Source organism: Vanellus vanellus, assembly GCF_965231255.1.
Source record: "Vanellus vanellus genome assembly, chromosome: 1".
In the NCBI taxonomy this organism is placed as follows: domain Eukaryota; kingdom Metazoa; phylum Chordata; class Aves; order Charadriiformes; family Charadriidae; genus Vanellus; species Vanellus vanellus.
The window spans coordinates 29,786,709-29,814,573 of record NC_138905.1 but is presented as its reverse complement, the minus strand read 5'-3'; the positions used below and the strand labels follow the sequence as shown (position 1 = coordinate 29,814,573).

The 27,865-nt window shown below is 39.7% G+C and overlaps 1 protein-coding gene across 1 annotated transcript; it reads right to left on the bottom strand.

Annotated features, from left to right (window-relative positions):
- Positions 1-9: 9 nt before the first annotated feature.
- On the bottom strand, positions 10-27,451 carry PPP1R3A (protein phosphatase 1 regulatory subunit 3A). The gene is made up of 4 exons (XM_082486852.1): positions 26,621-27,451; positions 5,918-5,976; positions 5,671-5,807; positions 10-3,422 (listed from the first exon to the last, which is right to left on the bottom strand). The coding sequence occupies exons 1-4, from the start codon at positions 27,412-27,414 to the stop codon at positions 876-878; spliced, it is 3,537 nt and encodes a 1,178-aa protein (XP_082342978.1). The 5' UTR covers positions 27,415-27,451; the 3' UTR covers positions 10-875.
- Between the last annotated feature and the right edge of the window lie 414 nt (positions 27,452-27,865).

The following is a 27,865-nucleotide window of genomic DNA, read 5'->3' as shown; positions in this document are numbered from 1 at the left end:
ACACAGTCATAGCACTCCTTTGTAAAATTTATTTAATGCTTTGTAGATATGCTCAAGCAACACTGATGAAAAAATGTCATTCAAAGGCTTTATCTAGAATAACAGTTCAGTGAAATTCTCAGTCATGTTACACAGTTCTCGTTTACAAAATCCAAAAACATTCGTGCAGATGAGTGCATGGTGAGAGGCCTGTGGCTGTGGCCTTCAATCTCTTCAGGGTGGAAACAGCACATTTATTCTGCTATGGAGTTGCATCCCAAAAGTTACATGATGTTACTGAAGTCAAAGCCTTACATTTTTCAAACAGGGACAAGACTGGAGCGTTAAGTCAAAGCAATGAAATAAAAATTTGGAAAAAAATATTAACCTATCAATGGATGCCATATTTCTCAGAGCATTGGCTAATTACACTAGTAGATTATCAAGTGCAGTATCAGTACCAAAATACTGAGTTAGTTTTTATATCGTTCCTTGTGTTGTTATGTACTACACAAAACTTTAGAAAAAACACCCAGAAAAATATGACTTTCCTGCAAAAGAAATTAATGCAAAAAAAAAGGTGGTTTTAAGTACTAAAGAGATAGGAATCATTGCTGCTTCATATCCTGCTAAAGAGCAACAGCTGTACTTCATTTTAACTTGACATGCTTCGGAATTTATATTCATATAGGTATTTAATGATCCAAATATAATGGTCCTGTATAGTATAATTACTTATATGAAGGCTCGGCTTCATATGTAATCTTTTAAAAAAGGTGCTTCATTGGAAAACTTGCTTTGGTTCTAACAATGAATAAGCTCTTTGACAGTGAAAATGCTTTCGGAGGGGTTGGAGACTATTGACCAAGGATCTTGTGCACAGTTGACAATCAATGTTATTCCTTCTTGACAGACTCCTTGTTTCTCCCTCCTTCCCAGTATAGCCAATACAAGGAGAACAGGTAGAGTGCAAGACAAACCATCAAATCATAGTGGTAGAGTGTTGCAGCAAATAAAAGAAAGAAGAAGAAATAAAAGATTTTGCAAGCAATATGTTTTAAACCTGGAGTCTCACTAGCTAACTTAAGTGCTTCACTCTTCTGGTTAGAAATATCTGCAGAATCGGAAACATGCTGGCTTTCCTTCTGTGAGTCATCAAGCCGGTTTAGCATCTTCCCCCCAGTTATCAAACGATCAGATTGAGAGCCTGTCCCTCCAACTTCTTCGGTTGGCTTACTAATTAAAACCTCTGGCCTCAATGACTTTTCTTGTTTGAACTCTGCTTGATGGAAACAGTGACCTATATTCCTTCCTCTTCCTTCTTGAGAAATCACTATGTCTGAAGTGGAAGGTACTTCTTTTTTTTCAGCTTCAGGAGAGAGGTTTTTATTAATACATGTCATTTCATTCCGTAGACTTAAATCATACCCTGACTCAGCAGCAACCTTGTCAATGACTTTGAATTCAAAGTGTCTGTACAGATGCTCCATATCTCCTGCCACAGTGGACCCTTCAGAAGATGCCACTGAAGAGCTTTTGTAATGGTAATCGGGCACAGCATTTGTACCAGAAGGTGGCATTTTTGTTTCAGCTTTAGCACGTAAATAGGAAAGTCCACCAACATGGCTTTCTTCCCTACAGAGCTCTTCCGCCTCTTCACTGTAGAGATGCTTCTGGGCACTTGGGGGACATCTAGGTACGTCCGAATATAAACCCTGCTGCAAACCTTCTTTCTTTCCTGTATCAGAAGCCTTTATTGCTTCTCCTACAGGTAGAATATTGCCGATGTCTGGTTGTGCTTTGGCACGTTTTTCCCTGCTGTTGCATACAGACATCGTTTCTCCTTGCAGTGTTTCATGTACGCGTGCATTATAAATATCTAAAACTGATTCCTTTTCAAATTCAGTGTCATATAATACACCCACTGTGTTGAGTTGACAAAGAGCATAATGTGAACCATCATTTCTCCCTTCATGTGTATCAAACGCTGTTTCCTTTTCCTCTGTGGGCCTGTCACTTAGTGCAGTCTCTTGAGGTAGCTTAGCAATTACTGCTTTTTCACTGGCAGACATTTTTTCTGGAGCACTTTCTGATGTTGTTTTAATTATATAAGCTGTACCTGCCACTGCTTCCTCCGTAACACCCTGCTCAGAGATAGAAGGCTTTTCACAACTTTCTGCCTCCTGGCAGGTAAACAACTCCTTTGAGGCCACCGTACTCCGAGGCCCTACCGTCCCCCTCGCTCCCCACCGAACCTCGCTACCCGCTTCTTGCCACCTCTGCTCGGCGGGGTTCGCTTCGCTTTCCTTTCCTATCGGTCTTCCTTTGTTTGTGTTGTCTGACTTTCCTCTGTCTTTTAACCTCGTGAATCCCCTGTGTTCCCGAGTGCCTTCGGCTCTCCTTTCATCCCCCGGAGAGGATGCCGGGGGATCTGCCGGTGAGAGCCTGGGTGCCTGTTTGTTGTCTTCGGCTGACAGAAGCGTTGTGTTCAACGCTTTGGCGGCCTGTTTTCTGTGTGACTTGAAAGGTTTGGGTGCCTCCTCCTCCCCGATTAGTGCCAGGTCTGCTACTTCGATGACTTTCTTCTCCTTCCCTGCATCGGCATTATAGTTCTTTCCTGACGTTTCACCAACTCCTTTTTTTTGCGTATATTGGCTTTTTGCGTCTATTGAGACATCAGCAGGTGCAAAAGTGTCGGCGTATAAATCTCCTCTTAAATGTACCCGAACTTTGCTTTCAATCATCTTGATTTTTCCTTCATTTTTGTCAGCGTCTGGCAACAATGAATCCAGAGTTTGGTGAGACATTTGCGGCGCCTGGTGCTCCGGAGCTGGATTAGCATTGCCATCCAGCGTCCCTGCTATGCATGCATTTAATTGCATGGATTCATCATGCTCTGGAGAAATGGTTTCTGGTCTCGTTTCACAGGCCCCTTTCGAGGTATCAGGAGCATCCTCACTGATGAATAACCTCTCCATCATCTTACTTCCCGAGGCACTATCTGTTTCACTTTTTGAAATATCTGTGTGGCGCTCTCCTTGTCGGCTTGAGACAGTAGCCGTAATATCGACAGCCTCATTCTGCTTTGTCCCAGCAAAATATTTTGCCGATAAAAGGCTTTCACTGGTACCAGTACGTTCCAAAGACCACTCACCGCTGTTTACCGAGCCAGCAGCAACTTCCTTCCCTGATGGCTGACTATTATAATCTCTTAGGGAATACTTAACTTTATCTTTTAATTCTCCTCCTGCCTCTTGTGAAGTATTTTCAGATGAGGAACTGATCGGCACGGGGTGCCTTAGCAAGTCACTGCTTCTTTCTGTACAGGTTAGCTTTTTCTCCAGTCTTTCAGTTTCACTTGGAAAATTAACTGGTTCTCTTGTGTGTAAATTCCTTTCATCTCTGGAAGACGTACCTCTAGCTCCTGTGAAGTGCTGATTTAGCTGAAACAATAGAATAGAAAAGAGTGATCAAAAAAGCGCTTTGCAAAAATATGCCAAATGAAGGAGGCAGGATTTCGTTACGGAAAGTTTTGTTTTCAGTAACATAGCTTTTATGGAAACATGTTCCAAGCCATTTGCAAAATTTGCATCGTATGTATTTTTTAACATAGCTAATGAGCTTTATGGTGGTGCTGAAAGATGCAGGAAATAAAATAGCATTCAGAACCCTCTCTCTTTATTCATGAGTTCAGTAAGCTGCTACTGCCTTTTATACAAATTAAATCTGAAGAGAATATTCCCTTAAAGGGAGGCTAATTCATTCTCTGTACATTCGGTTCTAGATTTGGAGAGAGAGAAGCGTGGGGCGAGGGGGGAGGATTGACGCTTAAATGAGGGCATTGATACAGTACATCAAAGTCTGGTAATGTACAGTATTGTCCACTAAAACAAAGACACATTTCACACTGACAAATACTGTAAGGATTATCGGTGTTTCATTTCTCTCAGGGACCATTTTACAGGCTTCAAACCAGGCTGGTTTTAGACAATCTGGTAAGACATGAGTTGGAAATGAGATTAGCGAAGTAAAAGGCCAGAAACTAATCACTCTCCCTCCTAGCTCCCAAATATCATATTGTATTATTCAGCTATGCCTGCTTGTCATTGCACTCTCTTCTCACTTTAGCATAGTCACACTGATAGCACTAGCTGATCAATTAGAGGCTAGCTTCTTGGGCACCCCTTTATGCATTCGCACTTGCTGTAGATACCCCCATTACAGTCTCTCTTATTAATATGTTTTCTGCAAAGCCTCTGCAAACTATTAATAGTAAAACGTCACTCAAAGAAAAGTGAGGGAGCTAATGTCTCTGCAAATTCTGTTTTAATGACCCTCTGCCAACCAGTGCTCAAGTGTATTTGAGTTCTTCGGTGATGCCAACTGTCAGGATTTAACAGTGAGATGCCTGTGTTTTTTTCCCCTCCTCATAACTGACATTTGCATGATCTCAATAATTATATGCAAATCTTACGATTTCCCCTTCTTCTCACATAAGGCTCATGTTACTTGTCAACTGCACAGCTGTCTTGTGAGCCAATGCCTGTGCGTTTCAAAGATTTGGTTGTATTTCCATCTATTATAAGCCTTCATTGTTTAATTCATTAAAGAGCGCATAGTGCAAATTAACATCTAAATTATAGCTCCCCCTTCATTTATTGTACGGACAATCCTGGCAATTGATAAACAAACGGTTACATTTGATCCTGCTTTTTGTAACAGGGTGGATTGAGAACAACAAGGGATTTTAGTGGTCCTCCTTTTTATGTTTCACCATAAAAAAAAAAAAAAAGAAAAGGAAAAAAAAGGAGGCATGGAATTTCAGGCAGTGAAAGGTCCCACAATAGGCAAAAATTTTCAACTTTCTTTAAGTAAAAGACAAGAAAAATTTATATTCAAATAAGAGGAATTTATTCTCTCACTATCTATATGAAAAAAAAAAAGAATGGTTCTCATCTTCCTCTACTGTCTGATTCAGCATTCACATTTTCACAGGTGATAGCTATTATAATCTATGATTATGAATCTATGCACTCAAATGATATGAGCTGAGAACAGACACTGAGAATAATAGATTGCTGTACGTGTCTCATTTATTGCCATTTTTTCTTTCATACTGACAAATGCAAGCCAAACCACACACACAAGCACACACACAAATCCAAATAGATTGAATGTTCACTGAGTGTGAAATTTATTATAAAAAAATTAATGTCAAATACTGATATAGAAAAATGTCCTAATATAAATATTTATTTATTTATTTTGCCTGTATAGCATGTTACACAGTTATCCTTTGAAAACCCCCAAAAGCAAACAGTACCATAAATATAAGAATTTTACCGAATACAAAGCATTTATTTAAGAATATTCCAGTCCTAGAGACTGGGAAGGGAGATTTTTGAAACGCTACTCTTCTAATTCCTTTAAACTGTCACTTAGAGCCTCTCGTAAAGAAGTTAAAAGGAGAAGTCATTAATTTCAGACCAGAAAAAGTTGATGCACTATACTGAAATCAAAGCACCTTCTATTGTTGAATCAGTTAGAGATTCAACGAAAGTACAGACCAAGGCTTTACATTTGTAAATTAGTACATCAGTCAGCTCTGTTAAAAGGGGGCATTTCACCAGCTTTGAAGCGTAAATGGATTCATATCATTTAATACTGTAGATATAATTGTATAACACTTACCAGCAACTCTAATTCTTTTTCATCATCTTCATGATCACCCCGGTTGTATTCTGCATTTTTATCTTTTATATTTTCATTAGCTGGTATGGTGTCTTTGTCTTCCGCTTGTGAATAAACAATCTCTGGGATGTTTGTGCCTGAAGAGTTAACAAAAGCATACTTGAATTATTTCCATGAGGCTGTTTATTACACTATTTTTTAATTAACATGTGCAGTAAGGAAGAACTAATTAAACCGGGTGTTGTACCTGAAGTCCTTGAATTACTCCATGTGTCATCGTCAGACGTTGCCAATATTTCTTCTTTGCTGTTAAACAAAAAGAAACTTCCTGTGTTATTCTGCAAAAATTATTGTTCTAATTCCTCTTAGACTCAGCTATAAAGACGGCTAGTTAATTACACCAAATTTTGAATGCTGTTTGAAAATCTGAAAATAACAGCTTTGCAAAATGTAGCTGGTTTTGAGTGACCTGGTATTAAGTCTTGGTCAAAGAAAGAATTGGCCAAGAAAATGAAAATGTGTTGACCTTCAGATTACATTGCAAAGCTGATGGGTTTTCCCAGGCCTTTTCTGAGGAAGCAGCACAAAGGTGATTAGATGGGTCAGTGACAGGAGAGCGTAACTTTGGGGTCAGGCAGGGGTCTGGAAGGATAATGTGTTCAGGAGACCCGGCCTCTCTCTTGCTTATATTTTTCAAATATTTGTATGTATACAGAGATCGCTGCAAAAAGACATCTTTGTTACCTGATATAAATCAAAAGATTCTCCCTGCGTGTACACAGTATAAATCCTGTTGCTATGCTATGCCTGGCCGATAGGAATTAATTTTGCTTCCCTGCAGCCAGTGCAATTTTTGCTGTTGTCTTGCTGGCTGTGAAAACAAAGGCCAGGTCCAACAGGACAAACACCTACAGAGAGAAGCTGAGTGCCTGCAGTCCTCATCAATATCACTGCAAAGTGATAGCAGTTTGAATGGCTTGTTTATAGGGATGTAACCTTTAACGGAAAAGGGGGAAAAAATTTAAAAAGAATGTCACTTATGTAAAATGTAAATTATTATATCACTCCTAATGACTTCTCTATAAAGAGCAATTTTTTTTCTGTAGGTCCTAATTTATGCATTTTTCAACCAGCCGTCCACCTCTGTTACTGAAAATTACTTTCTAATTTTCAAATATTAATCTTTTCCCCTTCTATTTTCTCCTAGCGTCTTTCATTTGAATTGATATAACATTAACTCTGCCACCTAAACGCTTAATTCAGAAGGAGGATGCTAAATTTATACTCTGTTAAAAGAACCTAGACATCGACTGTCACCAACTTTTTAAAATCCAGCCTTTACAGGGATTGCCAGACTAAAGCAGGCAGAAGAAAATGCCGGTCTAGCATCTGATCTCTGGCACTGGCCACCATCGGATACTTCAGGGGAAGATGTAAAGTTCTTGTAGGAAAATACTTGGAGTAATTTGCACTGCCCTATTAAATTTCCTCTTGGCCTTTTGTTGCTAGAAGCTGTCCTTGAAGCACAAGATTTAACTCTCTCTCAGCTGTTCTTTTTCACCATTAATTGCAATAATGCTGAATATTCTTGCTATCCATATGAATGTCATGTCACTCTTGAATTCTGGTACACACATAGCCTCTGCACGCTTCTCACTCTCCTACTCACACCAAGATGTAGTTTCCCCTGCCAGCAGTTCCTATAATCTGCATTTCATCCTGAAAAGGCTGGCAGAGCCAGGACCTTGTTTTCAGTAGATCTGTGAGGTTTTTACGGTAAATCATTACTGCTCAATATTTATACATCATTATTTTTTATTTGTTTTTTACTGTTGAAATGATTGTCTTAGTTTTACATCTAGTACCCAGTTTTCTTCTGCCCTTTTGCATCTTTTTCACCCACCTGCTTCCATAAGCCTACACACTGTGTAGGTTGGGGCTCAACCACGAGACAGGTGCATTAAAGCATTTAGGTGCTAATAGGGTGTCTGCAAAAGCCCCGAATTAGGAGCCAAGACATGTATAACGCATGAGCTGACTCAGTCACCCCAAAATAACGATCCCAAAACCACATGGGCACAGCAGGGAACTTTCTAATGCTATCCAGTGGGGAAAAAAGTGTCTCAAAGCTTTTCTTTGAATGTAGCTGGCTACCTGCAGCGTTCAGCCGTGTGGATGCAAGTGCCGGGTAGCAAGGATGGCATCCTTTGCTGCTCATCTACTTCTTAAAGGAATGCAGTTTGACAAGTTTTTTTTTCTTTCAAGAAGCATGGCCAGAAGAAGGAGAGGTGTTCATGCCCACATCTAAAATTATAGTTTACTGGCAGTCAGAGCTCGCATCCAAGATACAGTGGTACTTTCAGCTTCTATCACACCCTGATGAGATTAAAAACCCAACTGCACACACATCCCAAACGTACCCAAATCACCAGGATGCAGACCATCTGGGGAGGAACTGGAGGGCAGATTTGGCTACTCCTCTTGAAGTTGGATGTACGAGCAAGATCCTCACTTTTTAGCTTACTCCTCATTTCTTGGAGAAATGGACTGGATTCTGTCTCCCCTTCCCCATGTTCCCTCGCCAGTGGTTAATTTGTTTTGACTAACAGCTTTTCAGTGTAAAATATGGACACGGTCTTTGAATAAGGATGCTAAAGGAGGAGTACCTATTTTCTGAACCTTTAAATGAACAAGTATAAAGCTGCTTCAAGACGGATGCTTATGGGCATGTGCCAGGATGGGGTTTACCTGATCTAGCCTTAGTTTTCTAAGCACCTACGCTCAGGCAGCCGGGTACATCATCCCTATCATCAGCAGTGAGAGATTAACACTTCCAAAGGGAGATTCATTCCCTCTGTCATGGACATCATAAGAGAGGTGGAGTGACATATCCTTCGAAGGAGCTTCTCTGCCTCTGGAGACTGGCCGTAAGGGAATGTACAGTGACTGCCTTAGACTGGAACCGTTAGTTTTGGATAACTGAAATTACCTGAGTGAATCTCACCTTGTAACTCTAAATTCAAACTAGAACATAGCTACTGAGTTTTAGTGGCTGGGGCTGTAACACACAGTGTGTGACCTGAGCCCCTCAGTTTTATGTTTGTTGTGATTTGAGTTTAATTTGTCCTTGACTCTTGTTCTAGTAGCATCTGGAGCCCTGGTCCACAAGTTTATTTTCACAACTGCAACATAGGTAATAAATAGAAATAACACAGCCTCACAGCCTGGATCCACACAGCAGGGCTTGTGACATAACTTCTTGCATATTGCACGGAATTATATAAAGACTGCTGGTTTATAGCCCATTATTTGCCCACACCTGTCCTGCAAATACCGAAGTACAGGGAAAGTCAGTGTAACAGGTATTTTTCTCATTTCACTTCTATACCAGAAATATCTGTCCTCATATAATTATTCTAGTGGGAAATCTAAAATTAACCTAAATTGAGGATATTGATACTGCAGTCATTTAACAACACTACTTCAATCTAAGAAATGATAAGAAGATGCTGAGACTACAGGTGCATACAACTACAGAACAATCTCAAAAATGTATGTACACCCTAAACACTGAAATACTTCACAAAAGCCCCTTCACCAAATTTACCCCTTCATCAAAAAGTGGCAATTAGATGGTATTTGTCTAGTTAGTAAGTTTTTTGACTGACTGTTTTTTCTCCGTATTTCTCTGAAAAGTTCTGAGCTCACTATCAGAATTCCATGAGTAGATTTTTTAATTATAATGGTAATGAAGCTTCTGTTTTCTAAATTAATTATTGCCCTGCGTTGTGGAGGGTGGCTTAAATGTGCCTACATTGTGTAGTGAGAGACACAAAATTTGTGTTCTGCTTAAAAACATTTAGTTTTATTTTTAAGTGATCCAGACATTCTGACCACAATGTGAGCTAGAAAAATCCATGTTATCAGCTAATGCAGTTCCCTTCCAACGTAAGTACCTGTATACCTGCTGAAGCGCAGTTATTTTTTCTCCTTCAGCTGAACAGGGAACATCTTCATAAAGTACATTAGGAACTTAAGAAATTCTACCAACTTCAAAAAAAACCCTTATGCTCATGTGATTCATTCTTGATGGAACTACCATTCTCTTGGACTGAGTGATAAAAACAAAGATGTAAAGCAAACAGGTTATCACTATTATTTTGCATTCAGAAAGAACAAATGGGAAGTTCAGGGATTAGTTAGTAGGACTGAGAAGAGTGAAAAATTGATAGACATGATGCACAGAAGTTCAGAAGTCCCAAAGTTATGTAGAATTGACATTCCAAACAGAGAAAAAATGTTAAACGAACCCTAAAGATGAGGAGTAGATAGACAACATATAAGTGATGAGAAAAAAATTATTTAGCCAATAAACAATACTGCTTTGACTTCAGAAAGGGTTGGGATAAAGTGAGAGATATCAAGGCTTTGGAATTAGTCTTTTTAAGTTAAATAGGAATTTTTTTAGAAGTGAGGTTTGATCAAGATTTCAGACAATCTATGTATAACCCCACAATCAAAAGACTTCTCCTAAACTTTTCTACCACAGTGTTAATAGTGGGGCAGAACCCTATAGGAATAGAGTTCTTACAGGGCATCACTCATAGGAACAGAGATTTAGAAAACGATAGTATTTCATCCAGTCTGGGGGCAGAAGTCAGTGTTTAAATATGCTCCAATTAAGACAAGCAGATAATTTCCAACCCAAAATACTGAGAGACCCAACAGAGGAAATCACACACTGGTTTAAAATCTTTGTTATTCAAATCTGTCTAATTGGTCCTGATACTACTGTTACAGTATCAGAAAAGTAGGAAAAGTATTAACTATATTTACGAAAAAGAAGAGTAGCGTCAGGGCAACTAAAGGCCCAGGTGTCTTCAAAAAGTTTTCACAATAGATTTAGAACAAAACTTAAATGAGAGAATAAATACAGATAAATGGAAAATGTCACAAAAATTACAGACTCGCCTGATAATATCTGTCTTTGATAAGATTACTGTATTTCCCTTGTCTAAAAATCAGTTTTCTAATCTATCTGGACTTCATTAAAGCATTTGTTGTGCAGCCACATGGGAAATTTATTAATTAAACTGGAGAACAGGGAGATGAGTACAAGAGCTGGGCGGTGGAAGAGGGACTCCGTGCCAAGCAGGGCCCCATGAGCTGGGCTGTGCGGAGCTGGCAGACATCGCTGGGGAATTGGAGAGGACCGGTCGTGTGATCAGACTTACTCAGTCATGTTATTACAGACCAAGGCGCAAAAAGTCAAAGTTAAATTAAATCCATGGCAGATAGGAAGTTGGGAACATCACCGACACAGAGGAGGATTGAAAGAAATGGGTGGCCTGGAGGATCAGAATAATAGATAAGGGATACAATTCAAATTTATAAAGTGCCAAGTTACACATTTAGGGACTAGAAAGAGTTTCTGCCACAAAATTAGGGCTCAGAAATTGGAAGAAACAGGTGAACAAGGAAAATCTGAGTTTGTTTTTGGCAGAAAACAATTCCAAGCCAAACCGGTGTGAGATGGCCGTGGCAATAAGGCAGAGTTCTGCAGTAACGTGCCAGAGAAGGTATTCCCAGTAATGAAAGATTTCCAAGAACTGTTCTTCTGACGGCACCAGACACTAGTTGGAACTCCTCTGGAACATTTGTATACAACGTTCAAGAAAGATTAATTCAAACGGGAACAGGTGCAGAAGAGGGCTACAAGAAGACTGGCAGGATGAAAAATGTGTATTAACAAAGGAGACCAACTGAGTATTTCTATTTTCAGCCTAGCAAAATAAAAACTGGGAGGAGAAATAAATGCCCCCTATTAATATCACAAAGGGGTAAATGCTGAGAAGACAGAAAAGATATTAAGGAGCAAGACTCTGTTAATGTATTAATAGAAAGAGTTCACGAAAACATTTGTTGTGGAAACTTAAAAGAAGATGTGCAAGCATTAGAAAAGTATATCCTGTAATTTTTCAGTGCAAGTACCAGGCGCAAGAAACTGAGAAGGTCTCGGTATGGAAACATAGATATATTTTTGTGAACGGGATTATGCAACGCATTTCCCAAGGGATAAGACTTCATGGTCCCATAGTCCCAGTGCAGCCCTACTTCAAATGCTGCTATGCAGCTGTATGCCCTGAGAGTTATGTTTTCAGAAGTGCGCATTTCACTGTGGAACAGCAGGTGCTTTGGTCTGCTCTGAAATAGGTTTGGGACTATAGCCAGGAGCTACTAATCTCTTCATAATGGGTGAGGTTGTTATAGCTTGTCGCGGTTTTAATTCACACACCAATATTTGGCAAAAGTTGTGTCTGTATGTTTGTATAACCCACAGCACCGTTCACATTGTTCTGTGTTATATACGCTTATGCTAGATATTAATACCTAAATCACAAGATATTTATTTTACAGAATGTAGGAAGAGTCTAAAATTTTTGGATTACAGAGTATGGAAAGATGAAAATGTACCTGTAAAGCTCTTGAAATTAATGAAACCTGAACAATTTTATACTATCTCATATTTAAAAGAAAATGAGGCAATATATTATTTAGTCTGAAATTTAGAGAGGTACGGGGACATTAAAGTATTTAAAGACTATATTTCTCAAGCATTTAGTTAAAAACATGCAAGAGGAAAAAAAGTTTTCAATACAATTTCATTTAAAAATCCAGATAGGCTTAGGCTCTCACATAATCTTTCATGCTTCTGGTTTTTACTTCAAGGTGGATTCAAAACCAAAATAATCTTCTTCTACCCTGAAGCTGAGGTTAAGCTAAAATGTCTTCACAAAAGGAGCTGGCAAGATTGAAGTTGCTAACCAAACGGTAATTCTATTTTAATTTCAGGTCAGATTTCTAAACCTGAGGAGCCTAATACAGAAGCAACCTTCAATATAACTAGTGCTTTTGGATCTAGTGCCAAAAATAGACAGCCTTGTTGAAGAATGATGCCACTGGGATGTAAACAACATATGAGATCCTTGAAAAGAAGTAGTTAAATGTGTCAGCAACGTTTTACTGAGAAGCAGAAGAGCAAAAAGTAAATTAGTGCAAGTAAGTGCTCAGGTTTGAGATGTCACTGGAGCCAAACAGGCATCCTGCACAGAACTGTAACCCCACAGAGCTGGGGAGAGAAGGACCACATGGGGAGGGATGGGCTGGTAGTTTGGTTATTTTTGTATCATTAGCAGCAGATGTCATGTCAAAAGGAAGTAGAAAAGGAAAACTACATGTATATAAATAAAACAAGCAACAACAAAAATTATTTAAAAAATGTTACCTGTGCATTGGAAGCAGAAAGCCTATAAGAGGTTTGGAGGAGTTGGGTTAAAAGAACATTTATAAGAAACTAAATAAAGGATTTTCTATGTGTAATTCTGAACTTCAGTAGTATTGTATGCAATGTCATTCAAAACCCACAAACACAGAACAAAATTAAATTTCTAAAGAAGAAGGAATTTTGGAAAGCAGTAGGAAAGGCTGTGTATGTGTAAAGGTCTAAACAGAGCTTTAAAGTTCTATTAAATTGTTTTTAAGACACAGTAGAGTAAGAATTCAACCCTTTTTTTACTATCATAACCCCTCCTAAACAGCTGGCTTACTGGAAAATTACATTTAAAACATCGTTGTGTTTATACTGGTCTTAAAATGCCAGTGGGACAGGAGAGAAAATATTAGCAAAACCAGTTCATAGAGAGAAGAAAATGCAAAAAATGTTAAAAACACAAGCTTGAGTCTGGTGTCATTATCATGGTGAGACTACCACTGAAGATACATCCCACCCACCCTCTGACATCTAGATCCAAATCGTGTCCTGGCCTCTCTGTCTTTGTACAACAACTCGTGAAAGGGGTTCAGGAGCTGCCAAGGATCCCAGTGCAGATTTCCAAAGTGCAGACTTTGGCTTCTCTTGTGAAGAGCTGTCCATAGTTAATTTTGTTCTATCTCCCTTACTGAATATATGAACGAAATATTTAACAAGATAATCTCATTCCTTGCCTCCGTAAGGCTCAGTCCAAAACTCACTACAGGGACAAGTCTCCTACTGATTTAAACTGATGCCTGTCTTATCAGCTGTTGAAGTTATAGTCTTATAATACAACCACTCCATGACTTCTTATCACACATGGTTCCAGCACCCTATAAATATTAGTCTCAAGCCCTGGTACTGCTAGAGAATTCACAGCCTAGCTCAAAAACGGGAGGTAAACCTTGGCTTGAAGCCACCTTTGTGCTTCCTGGGGCCTAGCTTCACCGTGCCTCAGCACAAGCCAAGGCATGGAGATGGCAGGGAGGCTGAGGATTGCCTGCCCGTGCACCAGCATAAGATGGCATATACCTTATTTCTCCTCTGGAGAATTTCTAACACAGGAGCATGTGCCTGCTGGAGATGTGTCAAACAGCCTCCCCACCAAGCAACACTTGACCTGTTATTTCTGGATGCTTGAAAATCGAGATGCCACAAAGTGTCTTCAGCAGAGTCGTGGGTGGTGGGACATTTTTATGTGCAATCACCTATGTGTTGTAGAGAGAAGCCATTAAGTAAGTGCTCAGCTTCCCAGGAGCAGACCAGTACCATGCACAGAAGCTCCAGTGCCCAAGTAGCACCCAGCAGTGCTGGCCACACTGGAGCCAGCCAGGCTGGTGGGCAACAGGATCCGACCTCATCCAGAGATCTACCTGCAAATTGTACCTACCCAGGCTTTGATGCCCCTGTGGCTAAAGATGAGAAAGAGCCTTGATAAAGCTAAGGAGCGAAATCATAGTTATTGCAGGAAACGGTGCTTATTTCTGATTTGTTTACCTGCACATTTTGTCTAAACGAAGGCTGAATATTATTTTTATGAACGGTATGCTCTTATTTGGAGTTGACACTAATGAATGCAAGGCGCATTCCCCTCTTGTTTGTACCATCAAATTAATTAGCTCTATTGTGACATCAGTATTTTTCTCAAGCAGTTCAAGGCTTGAGCATTTTCCTTTCTTTTTCTAAAGGGCATCTTCAGTGCCCTTTATCTACCATAAGAATCATGCATCACTTGTATTTTTCACAACTAATGCTGTTTATTACAAAAACTGATTGTGATGTGAAGATTGTTATACTGTGTGGCAAATTGCCCAAACAATTACTGTAAATGCATGAGCCATAAACTGTACTGCCAAGGACACTGGTAGGTTAGCTCCTATAAAAGAAACAATTAGAGTCTGAGGTGAAAATAATAGAGATGAGATGACAGTTATTGAAAAGGCAGAACATCCAGTTTAATGTTGTAAATATAGGTTTGTGGATTACACTGATGGTTTTAAAGTGTTCATGGCTTATTGAATGGAATAGAATATTACATACTTTCGAATGGGGCCATAATTATTATTCCTTTTTAATTGTGATGTCTGATGCATTTGTGAGCAGTTGTTGAGAACATCCTCACATTATACTGATTCTAGTTCTAAATTATCATCCTGCTCCAAGGGTTTTTTTTTATTATTTCACTTTTTTTTTGCATTTTGTTGTTCAGGGTCTGTTCTGAACAAAGTATTTTCTCTTGAGGAACTTAGAGTGCTTAGAGGGTTACAGCAATAATTATTTCAGTTTCAGCCTACACACTTCACTGCTTTAAATCATCATTAGAAGTTTCATCCCTCAGCAACTCCTGCTGAGACAGTCTTAAACTCCTAGAAACCATTAGATAAGAATAGCTTATCTTTACAACAATTTGTATATAAAGGTATTGATAAGAATTTGCTAGAAATTAAGGGAATACATTTTTTTTCTTAGGAATCACCTAAATACAGAATAATTTTTTTTATGATTGCTAAAGAATTTCAATCATTCAAACCAGATTCTTAGCATATGAAGATTAGGGTGCATAAAAAAAGACGTGCACCCTACAAGGAGACATGTTGTGATAGTCTAAGGTAGATAGGAAGAAAATACAAGAAAACTGGCATTACAGCATGATAAAATTAAACGGTCCTCTGCTCTTTTAAGATAGCACGTAAGGATAAAGTCCAATGAAATAAAATTCAAATATTAGACCCTAGGGAGAGCACTAAACAACTGGACACAGGATTATGACCGGCCAAGAAGGCAGAGGTGCTTGGGGACATAAAATCGGAACTCAGGAGAGTCTGCCCTGCGAGGAGAGGACAAAGTGAGCAGCAGAGCAAAGATGGCGACCAGCAAAAGGCAGTCAGTGTCAACACTGCAGCATGTGTGAGCTCTGAAGTACCAAATCCATTAGTAGGGCAGGGAAAAAAAAAAAAAAACAAACCAAAAAAAAACGGTAAAGTGGCTTTGAAAGAAAGTTGCAGGGAAACTAAGTAGTCAGCTGCACCGCCTTTCAGGGAAATGCTCTAAGTCGTTTTCAGGCTTTTACACACTGTTAAGAGAAGCTGACCTTAATGCTAGGTAGGGGCGTCAGAGCTGTGTTGGAAACCGATGGCGCCAGGCTGAAGTTCAGGGAGGTGTTGGGGAGCAGAGCTCAGGAGATGGCTGGGCTGTGGGCCTGGGCAGCTGGCTGCATCTTCATGATGAAATAGCTGCCTCCTGCGAGGCCAGGGAGCCAGACCTTGGGCAGAGCAGAAGCCAACAGCTGCACAAATTACAGAGAGACCAAGAAACCGCAGAGTGCGGTGTGAGCGCGGTGTGAGCACGGTGTGGAGCATCGCTGTCAGTGCTGACAACAAAGCAGAGGGCGACTAAAGCTCAGCGAGCACCGTTCCTCAGTTCTGGTCTCCTAATGCACACACCCAAATTTCTACTGGCCACATGGCTTTGCCTGAAAATATGGCCAATTCCTACCTCAGAGCATTTTGGCTTCAAATGATCCGTCCTTGTGGAGATGTGTTATGTGTGCCTGAACCACAACGTTGCTATTGCCTGTCATGTGTCGGTATCACTGCCTTCTGTTTATAAGTTTAATATTTTCGGGATGCATTTAAAAAATAGAAGCACAACAGAAAAATAATTTCATTTAAAAAGTGCAGAAAGCAATAATTTAAATTACATTGTTAGATTCCAAACCGATTGAGACCACGCAGGAAAAGATTCAGAAATTAAAGCGAAAACTGCAAAGACAATCAACAGCCATAAATTAAGAGCTGTGTGAACATTAAGTAGAAATTACTGAATAATATTTTAAAATATTATTCCATTACAAGAGATCCTGTTAGAATAAAGCTGTACATAAATTCAGAGCCCTTATTACAAATCTAGGCAAGACTGATTTTCTTAGATGACCTTCAACTACCAGCAGTGTTAGAGAAGGCTCAATCTAGTTCTCAGTAAATGGGTGTCACCAAACAAACAGGACTGACACTAATTAGCTCCCTTGTTGATAGTCAGGAGGCAGAGGATAGAGGCGCTGAGGCAGAGTGGCCCACTCATCGTTAGAGCGGTGGGTGAGGATATTTGCAATGGAGGTTTCGACTGCAGCTACTACCATTTTGAAACTACGCTGTGAATAGATTGCATTTTCAGGAGATCCAATCTAGCAACCTTCACAGGCATTGTGCACAAAAAGAGAGCCACAAAGAACCTCCACTTAAATATTTGAAGTCTGAGGAAGACAATATTAAACTGCGGTATTTCCCCACCTTGAGGAAATACCCTTTAGTTTTGGTCATCTAGGAAAAGGGGCTGCCACCAGATGAGGAGAAAGGGTGGGCCTGCAAAAGGACAACAAAGAACTGTCAGTAGCTTTTAAACAAGGAGAAATTGGAAAGGAAGTTTGGAAAGCAAAGTGGAAAAAGATGCTCAGAATAAGTGGTATATAGTGTCATGATTAACAGTATCGAGGGGGACAATTGATCAAGAGAGCAGCTTTAAGGGAATTTGAGTGTTTTTTCTGAAAAGATAATTCCCGGTAGGGTTCAGGCAATGTTTGTAATAAACCTATTTTTATTAAGATTATTGGATTGGTGCTATCCAGGGGATTATATTTTCCAATTACTAATATTTTCATTTTTCAGTCTTAGTTTATGATTGAAGCAGGGACATAGGTGGCACAGAACAAAATGCATTGGCCTGGTTTGGGATGAGAATAATCATAGCCTCAAAGCAAACAGAGTCCCAAGAAATTAGTCTTTATTTTCTAGCTCATTAAAAAAGACCTTGAGTTTTAATGGCAAAACATTTGTACATTCTTTTTAAAAATACAGATGTATATCTGTCCATTTGAAGATTTCAGTTCCATACAGTCTGAAACAGGAGCCCAACACCAATTTGGCACCAGGCTGAAACTTTTAATACAGCCCTCTCTATCCCCAATTCTCATGACTATAGGTACGAAGACTGCAGAAAAACCCATGCATAATAAATCAGTTATATCTCAAATTAAGCTACAGAAACTATGAACAAGAAGATTTCAACTTTTATCAGACGCTTTTATAGCTCTGTCATGATAGTTGTACCTCAGTATGATACGCACATAACATTGTTGAAAAGAAACCAGTTCAGAAGTCTTTTTATACCACTGTTTTGTACGCAGATTGGTCAGAAAATTGCTTAAATCCCTTGACAGAATGGACTAACTATTTGAGAAACAAGGAAATTCTTTAAGAAAGACTTCCCTGGACAAGATTAGAAGATCTATTGACAACTCCACTGTGAATTAGTAATGCAGCACCTTACTATTGGGATGTCTATCTCCAGGGCCAGGCTACTGAAAAAGTGGAAAAGATGAGTTAGAGGTCAAATTTCCTAAGGGCTAAGCTTCGCCTGAGGTCGGAGGAGACACTTCTTAGGTTGCTATTTTGTCTGGAAGACCCATGGTCAAATATTAAAATGGTGTTGTAGAAAGGAGTTGGGGGTAGAACCCCTCTGTTCTTCTTTTGCTTATTTCTTCCACTGCTTTAAAAGATGGAAGGAGAGTAAACCATGTACCATCAACAGGTCTTGCACTTCTCCCAAGTTGTATATATTTTGGATACATCTGAGAGGAAAAAGACCTTAGCCTGTGTGGCACCTGGTCTTTCCCTGGAACTCACACGGAAAAAAATAGAGAAGGAGCAGTCCCTTACCGGCATGTCAGAAGAGAGCCATTTCCTAGGGACTGTCGGCAATATGCTGAGGCATGTATGCAAGAAGGTGACATAGGGTGACAGATGCCTTAGAGAGACTGTAGATAGATAGATGGCAGTCAGGTGAGACTAAGACACAGATACCACCGCTGGGGAGAACAGAATGGGTGGCCTTAGCCAGTCATTCTAGAGAGAGGACAACCATGATCTAAATCTTGGAAAGTAATTGTGAATTCAATAAGTATCACAGGAGGATAAAATTCCCAGGTGTTATCAGGACAAGAAGAGACTCTTATAACTTTTTTTTTTTTTTTTTTTTTTTTTCCACATACTGTCTTACTACCACACAGCAAGAAGGCAGCTGTGTGATACGTATCAATATTTCTATCAAGAAGACCTGGAATATAACCAGGAGGCACTGATGCAGATTTGCTAGGTTAGCTGGGGAGAGAGAAAGGTTGACAAACTTTCCAACCCTCTACCACAAAATGAAGTGATCTAGGCTTGAACATCTTATGCATATCATCCAGCAGCCATAAACATTGTTGCAGGGACAATTATTATGCAGCAAAGTAAAACGTAAATGCAAACCCACTTGGTGCACCTCAGCGCAAGGTAACAAAAACCTGCCAGCTTTACCTAGTTCACATTCAGTTGTGTAGCTCAGTTCTCTTCAGTGCTCTTTAGGACTGCTATTAGTAACCAGCAGTAATAAATCTTAGGGTTTAGTGTCAGAGTATCAGCTGGTTCCACAGATCAGGAGGAGAGTGGAGAGTCAGTCAGAAAACCAAGCCCCCCATTATGCGTTGGCATATCAACTAATATTTTCTTGTGTGTCACTGAAGGCCAAGGGATCAAATAGCCACTCCTAACATGCTCCCATGGTGTTTAAAAGGTCTTATCTCTTCCTTTGCCCTAAGGCAGGGACTGCATTTAACTTGCAAAGTATTTGTTTGGACCATTTTTTCTACCTTTTAGAACTGAGAAGATAATCCACATTTTGTATTAAAAATACGGTGGGCGGTTGGTTCTCTGGACTTACGCTGCTGCCGAACCAATTGCTTCAATTTCAGAGCTGCAGTGTTGTGGCCGGATCATGGCTTAAAGTTCATAATCAGAATAAACAGCTCAAATGACACTGGTAGTGAATGCATTGATTAAATATGACTCCAGTGCTCTCAGTTAATGTTTCACTGACTTTAAACATCTTTTCAAGACTAACATTTAGCCAAGTCAAGGTGAATGCAATGGAACAATTTTTTTCCAACTGAACATTTATGAGCTGCGATACCTGAACAGTGGACAGGAGACAGAGTATTGAAATGGTCATTACCAGCATGGTTCAATTTGCAAAACAGATCTCTCACTAAACAAAAGAGTCATTGAACAATGGAATACAGGAGTTCATTTAGCAATATATTTCTATTTGCCCAAAAGTCCTTAATCAGTGATCTGAAAGAGCATAGAAATAAGCTCCTGTCCTGTAAATATTAACATTAAAGGATAATTTTACACATGCAGAGTTCTACAAAGTTCAGTGAGACTCCTGATGTTCATTAAATTATTTATTGTGCCTGTTGCAGGATCAAGCCAGTCGCTGCATTAAAGATCTCTAAGAGTCAGTAGTAACAGTGTTACAGTATTGGCATACTTAAATAAGCTGATGAAATTGTAGCAACTGCAAAAAAAATCTTACAAGTGTAAAGCCAAGCAATGCATGTATAATTACAAGTACTTACTTATCATATGGTTGAGAAATGATACTCAGATTACAAAGCATTAGTTTTATATGGGTTTATGCGAACAAGTGAAAAAGCTTTATAGCAATCAATATTTCCCATACATTAGAGCACAAATTTCTGTTCTGTGACGTTCGTGAGACCAGTTTCTAAGATGGATCATGGAAGTGAACGAGAAATCACTGCTACTAATAAGATCCAGAGTAAATGTTATGCTAAGATTGCCAGTAAAGCAACATGCTGTTTTCACGTTGTTACTTAAAAGTTTAAAAGCTTCTTTTAATGTTTCCAGTGCAATAAATGGATGGCACATGGGTAGCACAGTTCACAATCACCAAAAGCAAAAATGAGACAGTTTTTCAGTCGCCAGGTACTTTCAAATTAGGAGACCACAAGTATGGTTAGCAGTGTCTATTTGCTCTGTGCAGGCCATTCTCATCAGTAAATTCCACCTGTTTCTTCAGCATTTCTGTGACAGCATTCAAAGCCTTATGGCATTAACTTGGATATCTATCTTTAGGGCCTTTAATATATTTCGTAGTTCAAATAGTAAGTATGCCCGGATTTTGAAATATTATGACAAGACCGATCGAAAATGACCATTGAGCGTAGTTCCTGGCCAAGCAGGATCGTTCCCTGTAGAACATTTTTCAAGTGGTTTATCTTAACTTATTTTAAACTACTTTGGAGAGGAAGGTCGCAGCAATTTCCTTAAAAGATAACTCTAAAGTCAATATTAAGAAGTATTCCTAATACTCAGCCTCAGTTCCACAGCTTTCTTTTACTCCACTTGTCTGAATAATATATTTTAGATCACCTTGAATAATTATCCTGTGCCCCCGATAATCATGGTCTTCAAGTACCTGGAGAAGTCTTATTTTGGTGCCAGTGCTTCCTAATTCTACAACTGGCAGAGACTGGCAATAAGCAGGAGGCAAGAGAAGGGCTGGGAATACTGGGTCAGATTGAATAGGAGAGGAGTGCTGCTTTTAGCTGGCTCCCTGTGAATGGATAGCTTCTCTAGCAGCTGCTCTCCTGGTAAAAAGAGTGACTGCAGTCACTGCCTAATAATAGTCATAAACTTTAGTCAAATCCCATATCTGTATGCTGATCAAGGTGTAACTTGTGACTTGAGATGCCAGAAACAACCCTGAGATTAAATAGCAGTACACAAAGAAGACGTGTGTTTCAACACCTTTTCTGCTCTCCTTTTCCCTTTCCGATTATGATGTGCAACAATCAAAAGAACAAGGATTAAAAGGGAACATAATTTAAATGCTATATTTTAAATAAACCAGCTGGGAATAATACAGTTGTTCCTCATAGCAAAGTATACGCGAAGCGTATGTTTCCAAACATCTTCCTCAGAAGTCTTTGATTTTTTTAATCACATCATGGGTTTGTGGGAAAGGCTGAGAGGAGCTGATGCAGAACTGCATTTCTCAAGACAACCTGGGCACTGGTCGGCCATCTGCCTGGGGAGGACTGACTGAGAACAGTGTGGTCCTGCCAGGCTGGATCTCCAGCAACTTACTTCCTTTGCCTTCCGTCGGAAAGGGGACGAGACGGCAGTTGCAGATAGGAGAGTACTCACGCACAGAAGATATTTTCTCACTGGCAATTGCTTTAAGACCCTTCGGTAGTTACACTGCTGAAGTTGGCACTGGCAGCCCACAGACCCGGGGGTTTTAGCCTCTTCCTTCTCATTGCGCACCGTACATAGAGCAGCTCTTGTATGAGACATCGCCCTATTTTGCATTCTGTTTTAAAGTGGCATCACCGAGGGAAGTGAACTGATGCACTACCATTGAAAGAAAAGTACAGTCTGGCAATTACAAAAAAAAACGCACAGGACCAACATCAGTTCAGAGCGATATACTTGTGGGCTCAGAGAGGTGAGAGGGGGATAACTCTAACAGTTATGATAAAAATCCTAGCCTCCCCCTTCCTTGTCAGAGGACAGGAGTCCAAATGCACATTTTTACCCTTTTGTAAAACAATTCTCATGCTTATCAGCCATTTTCCTTGTGCTCTTGCTGCCGCTGCTCTGTTGACAGATGGCAAACCAGGACCAAGCACAGAAATGGGGCACAGCCTCACCAGTGACGGGGGAAAAAGGTTTGCAGGTCGTTATCACTGCGCCGTGCAGCATGATCTACAGGAGTTTGCCTCATGCAACACACAACCCGTCCCTGTCTGATCAGACGGATGCAGGAGCCTGGGGTCCACAACAAAATCGTGTGGTCCAAACCTGAGGACCAGGAGAAATTTGTATTCAGAATCGTTATCCATGTCCCAAAAGCACAAGAGTCAAACAAAAAGAGAAAAGAATGGAGCCAATACAATTCATTTACGTTATTCTGAATGTTTAGGCATACGAAGATATACAACAGAAATCAGAGATGTTTACTGACAGAAGATCTCTCTTTTCCAGTGACAGCTTTAAAATTTTAGGAGTGGGGCTTTTTCCCCAAAGTGTATTTGTGAGTACGGATAAGTTAAAGGCACACTTCCAGATAAACTAAAACATAAATGAATTAATTCAAATATTTTTTCAAACTATATTTTGTGCCTCTGAATCCTTTCAAGATTTTTGAAAAACACAAAAATTGTTAAAATTTATGTTGGAAAGATTTTAGCTTGGACCAATACAGTTAGAAGCAAATATTTTCTGAATCTTTAAGAAAGACTATTTGTTCATGCCTAGACATAGAAGCAAAAGCAAATGAAACATGGAATGAATAGGCAGGATTTTAAGTCGTGTGGTTCTGAATAACCAAATCTAGACAGTTTTTAGCATTAACTGTTCCCTGCAGTTTTGTTTTTCATTATTATTTCTTCAGGTGCAACTTTTGAGGGTTTAGTCCATTTTTATTTTCTTTCTTCATAACAGTGTCAGAAGCCATCCCGTTGCCCTCATTCACACAACTTTGTCCAGGTTCATGTTCTTAAGGGTAACATGATACAGTTATATTGTGTTTCCTCAGTAACTTCCTCTGAAAGTGCATATTATTCCTTTCACTTAACTAATGCAACTAATCCTCACTAATGACACTTAATGAGCCACACAAGTATGCCCTAGAGTGGATCAGACTCTCTGCTTAAAAAATATAGTTCTTTAACAGTCCTATTTTTTAACTGAAGAGGTAAATTGCACATTTTAAGAGAAAGTATAAATATCTCAGAGCCAAGGGTTTTTAAAAAAAAGTTATAACAGGTTTCTAAATCTGAAATAGGGGCCTAAATAAGTGTCCTGTTAAAATAGGCTTCTATTCAGATTGCTGTAACGAAATCTTTAATTTAAGCCATCCAGCTCATTGTCATGGACAGTAATATTGCCGACCTGCGTATTGACTGTGTGAACCATAGGTAAAGTTGTTATTACTTCTGTGTATATCTGTTAGCATTGTTGCAGCTCCTAAGAGAAGCTAGTTATGGCCCAGGACCCCCAGTTTGCTAAACATCCTGTAAACATCCAGCACAGCATATATAAATGCTGCCGAGTTTATAATCTGAACATAAAACAAGAGGCGAGAGAGAGACGGGCTGGTGGAGGAGGGCAGGGAAACAGGCAGCACTGTTCAACGTGATATGGAGGAGTCATAGCACATCAGCAGCCTCACTTTGCCAATTTTGGGGGGTTTGTTTTTCTTGCGCTTTTTTCTAGACATGAAAGCAAAGGAGTTTTAATGAGGGTCTGAAGGAGAATAATGAGGTACTTTTGCAGATGTCTGCAGGGTGTTCCTCCTCACTCAAAGGGGCAACATGTACAAAGACACTTTGAAAAACAAGTGAGCAATGGAGGTTGGCATCTTAGTTCTTTTGAAACGAAAGGCCCTGATGCTGACCTCATTTACACTGGTGAAAGCTGTAACTCCTGTGAAGTCAATGAAGTCCCTGTAGCATAAAATTGGTCCTGGATTACAATCTGCCAGAACTGTCTTTCAGAAGCCTTCGTGACCACTGAGACCGTATTCCAAAAATACTTTCAGCTCATTTCTGCATTTACTGTAAGGTCTGTTTACATCCTTCTGCCACTACAGAGTGTCTAGAAAGTGCAGGTTAGTTAACTGTTTGCCAAAAATATGTCACAGATCTTAATGTAAACAAGAATGTGACCACGTTAGTTTTAATATCACAAATATGTGTGTGTGTGTGTGTGTGTATAAATGAACAAATATGGACGTAGAGGTATATATACATATATATAAATATGTATACACACAGACACACACATACGTACATTCCTCTGCAGCCTGATATGGAGGGAGACAACTTTACACTCTGATTAGTGACGAGGTAATTTTATGTTAAAGGGTAGATGTGTTACCTCCTTTACCATTTTTTAAAATACCTCCCTGTCTGACTTACATATAATACATTTAGCATAAACATGTAAAAGAGGATCCCCCAGAAGAAATGTGTCTACAACTTATGCTAGCACTAGGTGTGTCACAGGAGGCTTCAGGGAATTAAACTCTTAGGAGTCATTTGAACTTAGATGCTCAATTGTATCTAAATTTGCAGGTTAGTCCTTAAAGCATCTGGAAGCCCAGGGCTCACTAAATTAAGACTCAGCTCTCCGTGTCCGTCATCTGCTCCACGTGGGCTACCTGAACGCAGGCTGAAGTCACATTGCCTGCATACGCCTGTGGTATTTGATATCATGGCCCTTCTGCAGGGGATCTCAGGCTGTCTTATTTACCCAGAATGGGTCGTGTGACACCTCTTGAAGGACAGATACAACTTAAAGAACCATGACATGCTGGGATGTTCCCCCATGGAAGCATCATCATGATGGCCCCAGAGCTGGGCCAAGGGACACTTATCAGGAGAGCTTTGTGGACTGGCTATGAACTGGGCCTCGGGTTAGCCCCAGGGCTGCTTTTACACCCTGATGTTGATGCAGGCACTAAGGCGTATTGCGCACCTCTCCTCACAGGGCTGACGTGCCATTAGGGCTGGCAGAGGCTCTCAGCGCAGCAAGTCCAGGTCTTGGGAAGGGAGGTTCTGCACAGGGGAAGCCCTGGCTGTCTCCCGTCTCCTGAAGCTCCCACCACTGCTGCGGTTTTGATCCCTCTTTCCCAACAGTTCAGTCCGGTGGAAGAGCACCAGGGAAATCAAACAGTACTGCCTTACTTGGAAAGACTGTAGGAACTAAAAACTCCATACAAATTCAGTTCTGGGATCTAAGCGTTGCTAAGGATGCTGCAGGCAAAATATAGATTCAGTTGTGCAAAGCTCCAAACGATTTATAGTAAATTTGGTGAGCAAAAAATTGAGAATTACATTGTCACAGGCAACATTGTTTTGCTTACAGAAAGGAGATAAGAACAGATTAGGAAGCCAAAAGTTACTATTCCTGAGTGTCTCTCTTTATGTGGGATTAAGTTGTAAGTTAACCACTGCCACTTTACTCTAGAATTAACATAGTACTCGCCTACATTTAATTAGAATAGTATATATGAGATAAATTCTATATATCTTTTTTCTTTAATATATTATCAGTTCTACTTTATAAATCATTACTGATTCCACCATTTGGGAAATAGAAACATCAACCAGCATCAGGAAAATTATTACCCTATTATTACCCTAATATACAACTTGCAGAATAGCCCAACCACTTGCAGAAAAGTTTGTACCAGCTATTCTAATTGCAATAGGGTCCTTCCCTGAGTTATCAGCTTCCTGAATCACCAGTGCCATTTCTGTTTTAATAATTGCATATAGAGAATGAAATATGAAATAAATCATGTGAAAACTCAGGATTTGTTTTGCTTTTAAATTTTTGTTGACTTATCAAGGAAGCGTATGTAAAGTGTGTTAACTGTACAGCTTCCTCAGTCTGGAGCAAAGCTCTCACTGATGTCAGCTCAATTTATATCCTACAGAGATCAAAGCCTGTACACAGCCCACGATTTATAGACCCTCACACTATTTTTCAAATGAGTGGCATGTATGCCATGTATTAAAACTGTCTGCAATATCAATCTGTCTGCAGAAAACTACCAGCTGATATATACAAGAGCTTTACTGAAAACAAGTATTGGTCTAATTTATCATAAAAAAAAAAAAAAAAAAATAGAAGAAAACAGCACGGGCATTTGTAGCTCCAGCAAACAAACTTATTCAGAATTAACCAGCCATATTGTAAATTACCAAAAGTTAAGGTGTAACCTCACCTGCTTTGTGTTGTCTTTAAGCAGCCTTTAAGATGTCTATCAGCCACCTCTTTGTGCGGTTTATTATCCACCCTGGCCGCAGTTTCTTTCTTGTGGCAAATCAGTGTGTAATTTTTGTCGTCGTTGTTTGCCCAGAAGGTACCAACCGATGTCTCGTAGCGTATACAGAACTCCACCTTAGCTCCATCTTTCTGGTAAGGAGGCACCAAAGAAATCTTAAAGCAGAACTGATCGGTTTCACTACCACAAGAATTAGGCATGAACTCTGCGAGGATATCATAGTAACTGAGCCAGTTATTCAGTGTCATTCGAACATACACCAGTTTTTCAAAGGATACATTGAGGACTCTTATAATGCCGTTCATACAGGTAATCCCAGGCAGGAACACGATTGACTCCAGCAATACTTTCTGCTCTCGCACTTTTTGCAAAACTTCTTCTTGCGAAGCAGGTAACGTAAACAGTTGAGAGAAAAAATATTCCTCCTGAGGGAAAACTTCATCTTCTATGTCATCGTTTTGTCCTGTATTTGGAACTTCCCAGGTATCGAACTCTTTAACGGACACAAGATCAAACCCAAATGCATCAGCAAATGAAACTTTTCTTGCGATGGTGGTGGGGGTTTCGGCCTCCTCTTCCTCTGAAGAAGCAGAATTCCGCCTTCGTGGAAGTGGAGAGAAACGATGTTTAATGTCAGGTTTAACATCTTCATCCTCTGAAGAGAAATCGTTTACAGTAGGGATTTCTAATAAGTTAGCCCTGCTAACCCGACTAGGTCCTTCAAAAGACTCCATTGGGCTCTCTGATATAAACTGAAAGGCAACTGTACAACTAGTAGCAGCTGATATTTGAGACACTGTGATTTAAAACATGGATTAATGTTTCAGTTGACATTGCAAAAGGGAGTCAGGCCTATAAATAGATGCTATGGTGTGTGAGCTATGTTGGCCTGTTCTCCGTCTGACAGTATGAGGTGCTATAATTTCAACGATACATTTCAAATATTACATTCCCTACTTTTATGTGGCTATACGTGATTAGAAGAAAAATAGTATTCTAAAACTAACTTCTTTGCGTTGTTAAACTGCACAAATGGAGCTAATTTTAGATGATCAACTTATGTTGCACAACAAATTCACCACATTGCACAAATGAGGAACCATTCGTCTCTGATTAGGATGCATACTTCATCAGGTAAATAATTTCTATATTGTAAACTGTTCCTGCATATATTTTCAAGGCCAT

Bases quoted from the DNA above. Each gene is read 5' to 3' on its own strand.
- PPP1R3A (XM_082486852.1), bottom strand. From the start codon at position 27,414: ATGGAGTCTTTTGAAGGACCTAGTCGGGTTAGCAGGGCTAACTTATTA. The intron at 5,808-5,917 runs GTACAACACCCG...TTAACTCTTCAG, and splicing joins GAGTAATTCAAGGACTTCAG to GCACAAACATCCCAGAGATT. The intron at 3,423-5,670 runs GTAAGTGTTATA...CTATTGTTTCAG, and splicing joins AAAAAGAATTAGAGTTGCTG to CTAAATCAGCACTTCACAGG.